Raw genomic sequence first — 15,206 nt, forward strand, 5'->3', positions numbered from 1 at the left:
CTGGGATGAATCGATGTTTAAGGAGAATATTCTATCAAAGGATTCTTATACATATATATATATATATATATATATATATATATATATATATATATATGATATATATATATCAATTATCTAACACAATGTTAGTTCTTGAATCAATTTTTAAAATGAAGAATGGAGGGGGCGGGGGGAGGAATTTTGGGGAAACAGATGAACTTTCACTATTCTTTAACACGAAAATACCGGCAAATTCACGTATGAAAGCAAAATATAATAAACAGATTATCATCTTTGCTTAAATCAAGATTGCTTCATCTGCAATGTACGAAATATATACGTCAACTTGAACCGCACTTCATAATGTGACTCCAATGCTTTCTTGATAAGAATTAACGCTTACGAACTAACGGAGCATTTTCATTCTTACAGACCCGAGAACAACGTAGTAATCCCGACGCTTTTCATCAGCTTACAACTTACTTCTCGAAGTTGTTGAGGAATATCACATTAAGATGAAGAGTTTTGCGTTCACCTTGTTGCAGACTCCAGTCCATATCATAATAGAGAATTCTGTTACATGTTATTATTATTATTATTATTATTATTATTATTATTATTATTATTATTATTATTATTATTATTATTATTATTATTATTATTATTATTATTATTCAGAGGGTGAAACCTATTCATATGGAACAAGCCCACCAAAGGATCACTGACTTTAAATTCGAGCTTCCAAAGAATATTAAAGTATTAATTAGGAAATAGTAGGAGGAGGTAAAAGGGAAATACAGAGAGAAGAGATACCACTTACTAAAGAAGATAAATCAATAAAGTTAAAGTAACAAATATATGTAAACGTATTAAAATGCCAGGAAAATAGTATTAGGGTTAATATATTGAACTTCTGAAGTGCCAATTGCGCGACTTCCTCTGGGAAGCTTTTTTCACAGTTCAGCGGTTGGAGGAATAAAGGACCTCTGGAACTGGACTAAGAAGTTCGACAGCAGCAAGGCGCATTAACTGCATATTGGTGGTGCTGCTGTTCAGCGAACCTGGTTGCTCTTTTATATAAGGATAAAGTAATGCTGATGAGTAATTTTATATAGACATGAAGCATTTAATTCTTCTCATTGTCTTTTTATCCTCTTAGGAAGATGGATCAGGAGATGACGACTTCACTCTTAAGCATCCATAAAGACTTCTCTTGAATATGAAAATGATCAGTTTAATCTATTCCGTAAAATAAAGAATTAAAATGGCGATTTAATTTAAGAGAATCCTCTTCTCGGTAATGATGATAAGTCATAATTTTTGGGGCGCAATGCCCCTGGCAGTAATCCAGAAGACTCGAAGCTCACATTTTATTTCGAATCCGTTTTCTTTCCTCAATTATTTCCATTACTGAAGGTCAACTTGTTTCACGCTCGCCTGGGTCCAGTGTCACTAGCAGATTAATAGTTAAGGATCTGGGGAGGAGAGATGGGTGCTTGGCAAAATTGAAAATAATAATGTTGTTCATATTTACGCTAAATTTCTTCGTGTGGCCTATGAATTTAAAAATACTTGGATCTTCTCATTTCTTGTTGTAACGTTTTGCTCTACTGCATTCTATCTAAAGGCTTCTCGTTGTTCTTAAACAGAGATCTTTCACATTCACAATTGATCCTAGATCGCCTTTATCTGCTGCCGAGAGCAACCAGAGGATGTCGTGGCGTGCAATTGGAACGTCTAAGTTAAAGAATGTGCGATACATTCCTTCCATAATGCAATTCTCCCTGCAGTTTACTACTTTTTTTATCTAGTTGTTAATTTATTCATTAATTTTTGTTTATCTTTTAATAAACAGTATCTCTTCTTTCTGTATTTCCCTTTACCTCATCTTACTTCTTTGAAAGCTTGAATTTCAAGTCAATGGCCCCTGTGGTGAGTTTGTTCCATATGAATAGGTTTCATCTTCTGAATAATAATAATAATAATAATAATAATATAATAATAATAATAATAATAATAATAATAATAATGAAAAGGAACCTGGAAAATGAGATGGTGAAGTAGCTCCAGGACTCATGCAGAAGAGTGTGTTCCTGGAAACCGCACATAGTGAGAAAAGTGATGGACTCCTAATGAGGCAGGATGTGACACGGCACCCCATACTATATAAACCACCCAGTCGAATAGGATGACTGAGATAGAATAAATAACAATAATAATAATAACGAATATTGATCGAAGCCTAATAGGCGTTGATTTTAGAGTTTCGGAGAGAAAATTTCCTTAATTAACTGAGCAGGAAATCTTAAAACTGATACACTGGAAGGGAGAAATATAAAATGAAATAGAAGACATAAATTTTGAGACCCTGGCGAGAGATGGGACGGAGAAGGAGGAGGAGGAGGAGGAGGAGGAGGAGAGCCATCAAACCATCACCCCAACCAACCTAGAGCGGTTAATTTAATTCCCGATCTCCTTCCGCTTACTCAGCTTCGTTCGTATTGTGTAACGAAAGTAAGCTATCAGCGAAAAAGTATAAAGGCTTCTCTTTTATTCATTTTTTTTTCTTTTTTTATTATTGTTGGCGATGGAAGACGTATCTCTCTATTCCCTTTAGTTGGAAATGAATCTCCAACTGTCAATATCACTAACGTGACTGATAGGAAACCTTCGGGAACTGGCTGATCTAGGCGGGGGGGGCAGGGAGTGGACTTGGGCACATGCCCCTATGAAAAATAATGACAAAATAATAATACTCGAGATTTAGATGATAACATAAATGGGAAATATAAAAATTGTGGATTTTTTTTTTAAATCTATTAAAGAAATAATAATAATAATAGAATTTTGAAAAAAAATAAAAACTATTATAGAAATAATACTAATAATAAATTTTTGAGAAAAAATAATAATCTATATATACACATGTATACGCATATATGTACATATATGTATGTATGTATGTATGTATGTATGTGTGTATAATAAGAAATTGGTGTCCTCCCATTAAGTTTCTCTAGATCCGCTAGTGCCTACGCGTATTCCCGGATAAAAGAATCATAGAAAAGAATGATAGATTAGGATAACAATTATGATTGCCATCTCAATATAAGAAAAATAAGAGCTGCCTCCAATTACATTTTTATATCACTGATACGCAAGAATTTGTTTTGTTTGCGTACTACTGAGTATATGGTTGCTAGCGTCGTGGCATTCCGCTCATATGTATTGAAAGATAAATCTGTAAAGATCTATCCTTAAATATATGTATATACATAACAGTGAATTTTTTAGTAGTAGTAGTAGTAGTAGTAGTAGTAGTAGTAGGAGTAGTAGTAGTAGTAGTAGTAGTAGTATAGTAGTAGTAATAATAATAATAATAATAATAATAATAATAATAAAATAATAATAATAATGGCATGGATAGAGCATAAGAAAGCCTTCGACATGATACCACACACATGGCTAATAGAATGCCTGAAAATATATGGGGCAGAGGAAAACACCATCAGCTTCCTCAAAAATACAATGCTCAACTGGAATACAATACTTACAAGCTCTGGAATAAGACTAGCAGAGGTTAATATCAGGAGAGGGATCTTCCAGGGCGACTCACTGTCCCCTCAATCTTCTTAGTAGCCATGATTCCCATGACAAAAGTACTTCAGAAGATGGATCCCGGGTACCAACTCAAGAAACGAGGCAACAGAATCAACCATCTGATGTTCATGGGCGACATCAAGCTGTGTGGTAAGAGCATCAAGGATATAGATACCCTAATCCAGACGGTAAGGATTGTATCTGGGGACATCAGGATGGAGTTTGGAATAGAAAAATGCGCCTTAGTCAACATACAAAAAGGCAAAGTAACGAGAACTGAAGGCATAAAGCTACCAGATGGGAGCAACATCAAACACATAGATGAGACTGGATACAAATACCTGGGAATAATGGAAGGAGGGGATATAAAACACCAAGAGATGATGGACACGATCAGGAAAGAATATATGCAGAGACTCGAGGCGATACTCAAGTCAAAACTCAACGCCGGAAATATGATAAAAGCTATAAACACATGGGCAGTGCCAGTAATCAGATACAGCGCAGGAATAGTGGAATGGACGAAGGCAGAATTCCGCACCAAAGATCAGAAAACTTGGAAACATATGACAATACACAAAGCACTTCACCCAAGAGCAAATACGGACAGACTATACATAACACGAAAGGAAGGAGGGAGAGGACTACTATGTATAGAGGACTGCGTCAACATCGAGAACAGAGCACTGGGGCAATATCTGAAAACCAGTGGAGACGAGTGGCTAAAGAGTGCATGGAAAGAAGGACTAATAAAAGTAGACGAAGACCCAGAAATATACAGAGATAGGAGAATGACAAACAGAACAGAGGACTGGCACAACAAACCAATGCACGGACAATACATGAGAGACTAAAGAACTAGCCAGCGATGACAATTGGCAATGGCTACAGAGGGGATAGCTAAGGAAGGAAACTGAAGGAATGATAACAGCGGCACAAGATCAGGCCCTAAGAACCAGATATGTTCAAAGAACGATAGACGGAAATAACATCTCTCCCATATGTAGGAAGTGCAATACGAAAAATGAAACCATAAACCACATAGCAAGTGAATGCCCGGCACTTGCACAGAACCAGTACAAAAAGAGGCATGATTCAGTGGCAAAAGCCCTCCACTGGAGCCTGTGCAAGAAACATCAGCTACCTTGCAGTAATAAGTGGTACGAGCACCAACCTGAGGGAGTGATAGAAAACGATCACGCAAAGATCCTCTGGGACTATGGTATCAGAACGGATAGGGTGATACGTGCAAACAGACCAGACGTGACGTTGATTGACAAAGTCAAGAAGAAAGTATCACTCATTGATGTCGCAATACCATGGGACACCAGAGTTGAAGAAAAAGAGAGGGAAAAAATGGATAAGTATCAAGATCTGAAAATAGAAATAAGAAGGATATGGGATATGCCAGTGGAAATCGTACCCATAATCATAGGAGCACTAGGCACGATCCCAAGATCCCTGAAAAGGAATCTAGAAAAACTAGAGGCTGAAGTAGCTCCAGGACTCATGCAGAAGAGTGTGATCCTAGAAACGGCACACATAGTAAGAAAAGTGATGGACTCCTAAGGAGGCAGGATGCAACCCGGAACCCCACACTATAAATATCACCCAGTCGAATTGGAGGACTGTGATAGAGCAAAAAAAAAAAAAAAAAAAAAAAAAAAAATAATAATAAAATAATAATAATAATAATAATAATAATAATAATAATAATAATAATAATAATAATAATAATAATAATAATAATAATAATAATAATAATAATAATGATAAGTCATCATTATTGCCAGTGCCTACTCATTATCTTGATACTTTTTCGAGCATAATACCCTCATAGAATATTTTTATGGGCCTTGTATTACAACAGGAAAACGGCGACAGCTATGAAAGGTCCATAAAAGTCTCTTATAAGGGTATTATGCAAAGCAAGGGAATGGGAGAGACAAAAAACTCAAGAGATAAAACATAAATGCTAAATTTTCGAGATGAAAATCTTTCTTTCGTATGGACCGAATTGAATATAGAATTTAGGCCAAACAAATCGTAGTGAAGAGATGAACCCAAACGAGTAGGATTTATGATGAGAGACACGAAAATAAGAAACTTGCTACATAATGAAGTCAGGTTTTAAAGAATGGTGTGTGTGTGTGTGTGTGTGTGTGTGTGTGTTGGTGGATGGGAAGGGACCAGACGTAGAATATAAGAACAAATATGGTAAAATTTTGCCGCAGAACAGGCCACACCTACATTCATTTCTTTGCCTTCCGAAAACGTTCTCAAATATGTTATTATTATCTCAATTTTTCCTCGAGACAGCAGATCTTTTCGACCAACTTCGAACAGTTTCGAAGAGATGCTTCACCCTGCGAGGACAAAAACGAACTCTCCAACTAAAACCTATATATTTCTTTCCGTTCCTTTTGACTGGGCCTTTCCCTTTCTCTCAATTAATGTTTATGACTCCTTCTCTGTCTACCACGTCCCATCTATTCTAAGAATGATGGTCTGGGAGACTAATAAAAGGAACCCTCCCATTCTAACGTGAGACATCGTTGACCTTTCCGAGGGATATGGCTTCCACTCAGAACCATCTCGGATGATCAAAACAGACAGTCTCATTATTTTCCATGGACAAAAAAAGGAGGCTAATGTCATATAAAAAGAAGCATATAAATGATGATGCAACAGTCGTTCTGACGGCTATTTATCATACAACGAATGTTGTCACTATCGATGTTGTTATGGAAAGTAGCAATACTATTATTGAACTAAGGAACCTCCGTAACGAGGCTATAATATTGACAATTCAAAGCTACAGTGGTGTTAAAAAATATATTTTTGTATAATGTTAAAAATTACTAGGAGATACTTCCGGATATTGCTCCGCATCCCTCTTCAGTCCTACTGATCCTAGTAATTTTAACGTGGTACAAAAATATATTTTTAACACTACTGTGGCTTTGAATTGTCAATACAATTATTATTATTATTATTATTATTATTATTATTATTATTATTATTATTATTATTATTATTATTATTATTATGTCAGTAGATGCATGCTATTCACATGGAACAAACAGGCCAAAGGGGCCATTGACTCAAAATTCAAGCTTCCAAAGAATGTTCGTTTCAACCTCCCACCGCTAAAGATCCCCTAACACTGCAGCAGTAACTGATCGCGATACAGAGCCAGTGATTTTTCATCACCATGGGGCAGACGCGAACCCGCGACATCTGAGTTGGCAATTCTCGACACTACCCACTGGACTGTTGGACTGGCAATATCGGCAAGAGCATCCGGAGACGGCAAACGTGCAACCCCTCAGCAGCTTGGTGATGAGAGTGGGCCACTCACAGGACAGGTAGATAAGATTAAAGAAGGTTCCTGGCTTCCAGAGGTGTTCACCAATGTCCAGCCATCTGATGTCAGAAGGAGTCCAAAGCCTCACGTAGTAGCACATCTGTCATTGATAAACACCTGAGACTCACTTACAGGTATGGTTAGCTCGAAGAGGTCTTGCACACAGAGATCTGGGTCATGACATCTGCATCACCCTGCAGCACAGAAAAGGAGTTGCGTCTTCACAACATATAGATAGCCTTAGAACAAAGACTGGATTCCAGCTCATGAAGTAGTTTCGTCTATAGGGGTTAATAAAGTTAGTAGGATCATTTGCTCCCATGTTTAATACTGAACAACTGCATCAAAATCTAAGAGAAAAATGAACTTTCCCAGGTCAAAATGACAGTCGTCAAGAAAATGCTTACCATCTTGAATTCTTAATTGACCAACCAAGCAGATTATTAACAACTAAAGAATGATCATAATTCATCTTGTAATTCTTTACTATATCGTCTGTTTATCTTTAAAAATTGCATTTAGCTACGCGACTAATATGACTAACAATGAACATCGTCGAAATCTTAACTCTAAAAGTTGCCATAACGCAAACATATCTCCAGCTTTAATAAAAAAAAAAACTTACGCAAATGAATTATTCTCCAGACTTTCTCAGGATATAAAAACAAATCAACTTTACCGTAAAGATGAATCACTTCGTCATTTGCACAAGGCAAGAGTTACCAAGATAAATTACTTATTTCCATTAGCCCCAGAGCACTCGGACGGAATAATACGAGCTTTCAAAGAAGTGGGCTTCGCCAACAAAAGGGCTTGGCAATGGATCTTATCACCGCCAGCCTTAATTAATTCAAGGCTTCTTTTCAGAAGATACCAACACGAAACCGTAATATTATGACGTACTCATGAGCGGTGTCTTCTTTTTCAGAGAGACGGCTCCTTCTTTTTATTATTATTATCATTATTATAGCAAGAACTGAGGACTAAAAGAGTTCCAGTAGATATGTGGAACTTGAAAAACATAAATTTTTTATCCGCTTTTAACAGAAAATAGAAAAACGAAAGATAAACATATTAAAATGCACATTTAAAGATATATATATATATATATATATATATATATATATATATATATATATATATATATATATATATATATAGCCACACAAATATTACTCAATCTATTCTAAAGGCCAAGATTCGAATCCTGCCTGAGGCTTGTCACAGCAATTATGAACTCCCTCTCGGGAGATATTTTTTCCCCCCCAAGGCAAGGCGAATTTAATATCACGTGATATCCGGGGCTTAATATTCGTGAATATAAATGAGTCACGCGCGAGTATGTGGCAAAACTTCGCAAATACGTACACATGCACTCATGGAGATATATATATATTATATATATATATATAATATATATATATATATATAAATATATATGTGTGTTTGTGCGGTGCGTGTTGCATATATATATATATATATATATATATACATATACATATATATATATATATATATATATATATATATATCAATATATATGATATACTATATATATATATTTTATATATATATATATATATAATATATATATATATATATATATATATATATATATATAATATATATTATATTATATGTATATAAAGTACATGTGCAAGCAAGTGTATGTGTGTATGTGTGCTCTTTGATTAATATATTCAACATGCAACCAAGCGAGCATATTGTGCACCATCTTTGCATAGCCAAAGAAACTGCATCCTTCGCATGAAATCGTCTCACTAATTAATATTCATGGCAGAGTTATGGAATACTAGGAGATATACCCTCCGGCTACGCGAGCATAATTATTAATTCGCTGACGTTCTTCCAGCTCTCGTGATCAAAGGATCCAGACAAAGCAGATGGAGATATCTACTAAGTTCTCATATCCAAAAGCATCGGGGTCCCCCACCCCCTCCTCCTCACCACCACCACATGACTCCACCCACCCACCACCACCTCCCAACACACACACACCCAACTACCATCATTCCAGATCCCATGTGCGAGCTTCTTTAGCGTCGCTGATGACTTCGTGAGCTTCTTTTTGTCATTTCATGAGTCTACAAGCACCGTTGCTTGTTGGTGTGATGACGCACGTGAGTTTGCCTGTTTGTTTCACAGACTTTTCACAAACACAATAATACTTTTACTCTGCCGCTACTATAAGTAAATTTACGTGCGATGTGAAACGTGTGTATGTACTCATCTCATTCTGACATTTTTTTATGAAAATGAAAATGAATACACTACAGAATGATGGAAGGTGATGATAAAAAGAAAATCATTGCAGTTTTATCAACACCATAACTGTGTTTGTAATGTATTGTTAATTTATTAAGAGCATTAGTAGCAGTAGAACATGGTTAAAAAATTTCACGTATAAAATCTAATTGTTATTTGGTTTTGTCAGTTAAGTCATTCAACTGATTGAAGTCCTGTTAAAATTTGTTATCTTTCAGATGACAGCGGCGTTCCAAACTGGCAGTTCTGTAGTTTAACAAAAAGAAAGAAGAAAGATTTCCGCAAAATAAATAAGTAAATAAATAAATAAATAAATAAATAAATAAATAAATAAAATTAAATAAAGAAAGAAAGAAAACGGACTCCCTTCTTCTTCGTCTTCTAATAAAGAGCTGTTCTCTATGCAACAAAACTGACGGCTATGAATAAGAGGGAGGGAGGGAAGGAAGGACGAAGGCCCGAGACGGGAATCCAGAGGGAGCATATGTTGCTAATCTCGAGATTAGACCCCCATATTCTTCTTCTTCTTATTATATTTTTTTTTACCCCATAAGGCAAGATTTGCTTTACCCAGTCTAAGAGGAAATTATGGCGTTTTGGGAGGTGGTGACAGTTTGTAGGTTTACTCCGCGAGTAAGCGAAAAGCGTGATAACTTATCATAATTTAATATTCCAGCTAAGATGAAATGTAGTGTCGGTACCATACATTATTTATTTACATTATTATCTTTCCACTCTCATGACCAGAGAACGAACGCTTCCAGGAGGGGACATGATAGCAGATGGTAGCTCGGACTTTTGATGAATATAAGAAATTCCTTCTGCATGACGGTTCCAGGACCCAAATTGAGGATACGTCCCTGGAAAATGCGAACGTCTGGCAAACCTTGTGCGAGAAGTTAACAGGTCTGTCTTTGTTCTAGTATTAAGAAACAGACAGATAGACAGTCATGCATACATACATACATACATACACACACACACACACACACACACATATATATATATATATATATATATATATATATATATATATCGAGCTACAATGTCCTTTAATATCTAATTGCGCTCTACCTCGGAATTAATATATTTTCATATATGCTTAACCGAAGGGGATTTTTTCTCGATAATATATATATATATATATATATATATATATATATATATATATATATATATATATATATATATCGAGCTACAATGTCCTTTAATATCTAATTCGCTCTACCCTCGGAATTAATATATTTTCATATATGCTTAACCGAAGGGGAATTTTTTCTCGATAATATATATATATATATATATATATATATACACATATATATATATATGTATACATATTATACACGCACACACACAAAATATATATATATATATATATATATATATATATATATATATATATGAAAAAATGGGGAGAACGCAGTGCGAAGTATTTCGCATGTACTCTAAGACATTCCCAAGCAAAACTATCGATAATGTCTAAAAAGGTCTGAAGTCAGCCATAAGATCAAGACGACCTGTCCTGGATTAACTAAATACTAGACTAGGAATGAGAAACTCTAATTGCACTAACAAGAATAACTGAGTAAATAGTCTTTAGTTTCTCTTTCAGATCTACTTCCAGCGACCTGTGCTGAATTGGATCAAGGACGCGTAGAACAGGAGATACATGCCCACTTAATGCCTATTCTAAAAGGTTCCTGGAAACCTACTGTGGGAGCCGAACAATCCTTTGATTTTCCACTCGAGTGAGCAAAAGGTACATTTCTCTACTGGATAGTCCTACTGAGTTTTTATGTTGATTTATTCTGGCACTTAATTTCGTACTCATCTGGTCCATATAAATGAATTACAAAGTCCGTACATCTGTTTTTGTAACTCGCAAGCACCGGTGCTCTCAAATTAATACGTGGGAATGTTTTCTTATGGAAACACTTCAATCCACTCCAAGAAACCTGGTGAAAAAAAGACTTTGTCCAGAATCATAATAATGGAATTTCAGAGCATATAAAAATCGTCCCCACCAGGGAAAACAAAGGAAGGCGATCCTGCTACAACTACCACAACTACTATTCCCAACAATGCTGACAGTAACAGCACTAAGTTAAGTTAAGTACATCTTAGTTTTACCAGACCACTAAGCTGATTAACAGCTCTCCTAGGGCTGGCCCGAAGGATTAGATATTTCTACGTGCTAGGAACCAATTGGTTACCTAGCAACGGGACCTACAGCTTATTGTGGGACCCGAACCACATTACATCGAGAAATGAATTTCTATCACCAGAAATAAATTCCTCTGATTCCGCGTTGGCCGAGACGAGAATCGAACTTCGAACCACCGGATTGGTAGCCGAGCGCGAAATCCACCCATCCAACGAGGAACTAGTAACAGCAATAACAATGACCCTTCTGAGAACGTGGAACCCCAAGATGAAACAGAGAGGGATATCCTCATTCGCCGGCCTTCAGAGAGAAAGTAAAATCTAATTTCATCCCCCCCCCCCCCTTTGATGGATGAGCTGGCCAGAATGATAGGATGACTGAGGGGGATGCTTCGCAAGTGGAAACCCGACAAACGAATGTGAAGACATTCCTCCATCGCTGCCGCAAGTCTTATATATTTCTCCTTTTCTTGAGCGTCATCGTGGAATGACAAATAGTGGGGCCATAAAAAGTTGAATAATTTACTGATGAAATAAAAAACGAGAAGTAAATATGATTCTTACTCGAAGCAACGAAAGAGAATATTTTTTTTTGTAAAGCAAAAAATGGAAATTATTTTCGCCTGAAAAGATAAAATCTACGAAGGCCTCAGCTTTGTTACAATACCTTGAAAATGAAGCGACGAGAAGATCGGAAATGGTTCCTATTTACAAGAGGTGAATCGGATCACAAGTGAAAATGATATATAGTATTTCTGAGTGAGAAAAAGGCCCCATGGGATTTAGTGGTAGGTACAATTCTATTCCATTGTAAAAGGATAAAGGTAACAGAGGTGACTGTGAATATTAAACGTAAAAGATGAATTAACAGCACTAGGTTTCGCATATACAGATTCTCCTGATTTCGGATCAGAAGTGGGTAAATTTCATGTCAAATAACTGTCATTCCCAACGACCCATAAAATCTGTATCTGAATCTAGATCTGAGTCGTGACCCATATTTCTGAAACTGATTCGGGGTGCACATATCTTACTAAGCAAGGAGAGACTCCTGATGCTAAATCCGCTCCTCTTCAAGACACAAACCTCATTTATTTCTCCTGGACATATTACCAACCTTTTGGAAAAATGTTCGAAAACCAAACAATCAGAATGAGCCTGCTTACATCGGAATATGGATATGAAAAAGAACACGTTTCCTTGCATAGATCTAAGCGATGTAAACATATATTATTTGACCAGTAATTCAGTCAAGGAAATCTTTCAGAGAGCGAGTTATGAATAATTAAATTTGTTCAAATCCAACATCAAAGAAGTTTGTGTGTGTTTTAACAATAAATTCAAGGCGACGGTGCCGAAACTATAATATTTCCACTGATATGCTTACATCAGGGTTAACAAATGACAATGATATTGTTTTATTATTATCATATTATTCAGAGGATGAAACTTATTCATATGGAACAAGCCCACCAAAGGAGCCACTGACTTGAAATACAAACTTCCAAAGATAATTAAGGTGTTCATTAAGAAGCAGTGAGTGCGGGTAAAGGGAAATACAGAAAGAAAAGATGCCACTTATCAGAATTTAAAAAAATGATAATAAACTACCAAATAGATAAAAAAAATATTAAAACGCCAGGAGAATAGTATTAGGCTGGTAGTGTATTGCACCTTCACATGAACTTCTGAAGTTCTAATTGCACACGCAACTTCCTCAGGGAGGCTGTCCCACAGTCCAACGGTGTTAGGAAGAAAGGACCTCTGGAACCAGGAAGTTCGACAGAGAGGTACATTGACTGCATATTGATGAAATCAAGACCAGCACCTATGAGAGAGTTTTACTATTTTCAAGTCTTCATACTAAGAAAAGTTACCGAGAAAAAATAACATTCTTAAGCCACAGAATGTTATGTAACTAGGAACGCAGATATTAGAAAAATAAAATCATCAGTGTTGACATCACAGGAATAAGGATAAAATTCTCCGGGCGGAGATCCCAAAGTTTTGAAATTGTACTTTTTGTTAACAGACAAAACCTTCACTACACTAAAGAACAACGTATCCTGGCGTTCCTCTCTGTTCCCTTTATTTGTTTATATATATTTATATATAAATACATATATATATATATATATATATATATATATATATATATATATATATATACTAACGAGATCTAAATCTCGTTCTTCCATTTTAAAGGGTAGCAATGGACCAGAGTGCCTGAGGCAACTGGTAACACATTCTCTCTCTCTCTCTCTCTCTCAACACACCTTCCCCCCTCCATTACCTAAGGTAACTAAATCAGAGTCGTGAATTACAAAAATAACATTTATTTAAGAACAAAGCATTAGCTAAATAAGCCCCGGTTCTTAACAAAAAGATTAAATGAATGATTGAACTCAAGAACCCCACTCCATATTTCTACTCCAATAATCCAACATTATCTTAGTCATAAAACTGGAAAAGTCACAACAGTCTGTGTAGTAACACCATGACACATGATTTAAGTCAGTTCCCTTCTTTCCAGATCAATTCCCCTTGTCTCCAGAATCAATTCCCTTTCTCCAGAACCGCCTGTTAGAAGACAGGAGAACACCCGATGAGCACAAGATTATAATCAAATATCATATGAAATAGAACATCTCTGAAATAAATATTCAAATACAATCCAGCCACATATATGCTTACCCATTCAACACAGTATGCACAACACTATATAACAAAGACGCTGTTTGAAGAAGCCAGCTTGGCTTCTCGCCTGTCTTGTACAGATCTCCCCCTCTTGGTTACTTAACACTCTCATATGTAAGGGAAAAAGCTCTCATGCTGAGTCTCTACATTCTAAGAAACTCGTAGCACATCACATTACAATGATATTTAAAACACATCATACCCCTCTTTTATGTAACATATATATATAATCATACAATATATTTATATATATATCTATATATATATATATATATATATTTATATTTATATATATATATATATGATATATATATATATTATGTAATATATATATATATATATATATATATATATTATATTATACTATATATATATATATATATATATATTATATATATATATATATATATATATATATATACATATATATATATATATACTATGCATCAAGCTACAAATGTTCTTGAATATCCAATTCGCTCTACCTCGGAATTAATATATTTTTCATATATGTTAACCGCAGGGGAATTTTCTTAGCTGATAATAATTTCGTTCTCCCGTGGTCACAGAGGAAAAGTTCAGGACGTCACTGAAGTCCTGACTTCTCCTCTGTGCGATGGTTCGAATCCAAGGGAGGACGAAATTATTATTATCAACAACAAAATTTCCCTTGGTTAACATATATGAAATAATATTCATATATTAAAGAACACACACACACACACACACACACACACACCACATATATATATATATATATATATATATATATATATATAGTATATATATGTATATATATTTTATAATCTGCCTAAAAAACTGTAATATTGCCTCATCTTTTAAAGGCATTTGAAGGTTAAATTCTAATAAAACAGTCCGTATGGGAAGTAGCCTGCATGTGAAGAGCCAACCGAGGATTAAAGCAATGTCACCCCCACCCTCCTCCCCGCCCCCCTCCTCCTCCCCACCCCCCTCCTCCACCCATCCCATCTCGTTTCTTAAGGCATAAACGAAAACACTCAAGAAATGTCACCTCCAACAATACTAGTCTCTTGCCTCGCCGCGACTCACAACGACTCCGTTCCCTTTTATTTTTTCCTTTTTTTTT

At 35.6% G+C, this 15,206-nt stretch overlaps 2 protein-coding genes across 3 annotated transcripts in view; one reads left to right on the forward strand and one right to left on the reverse strand.

Annotated features, from left to right (window-relative positions):
* LOC135208527 (inactive dipeptidyl peptidase 10-like) overlaps positions 1-15,206 on the reverse strand; it is a 710,904-nt gene that overhangs the window by 564,258 nt on the left and 131,440 nt on the right. The gene's annotated exons all lie outside the window — the stretch shown is intronic.
* LOC135208304 (uncharacterized protein DDB_G0271670-like) overlaps positions 1-15,206 on the forward strand; it is a 52,476-nt gene that overhangs the window by 24,760 nt on the left and 12,510 nt on the right. The window contains exons 4-6 of the mRNA XM_064240406.1: positions 6,806-6,950; positions 7,084-7,220; positions 8,823-9,026. Of these exons, the coding sequence (XP_064096476.1) occupies positions 6,806-6,950; positions 7,084-7,220; positions 8,823-9,026 (486 nt within the window). The remainder of the gene's footprint in view (positions 1-6,805; positions 6,951-7,083; positions 7,221-8,822; positions 9,027-15,206) is intronic.

This window comes from Macrobrachium nipponense, chromosome 35, assembly GCF_015104395.2.
Source record: "Macrobrachium nipponense isolate FS-2020 chromosome 35, ASM1510439v2, whole genome shotgun sequence".
Lineage (NCBI taxonomy): Eukaryota > Metazoa > Arthropoda > Malacostraca > Decapoda > Palaemonidae > Macrobrachium > Macrobrachium nipponense.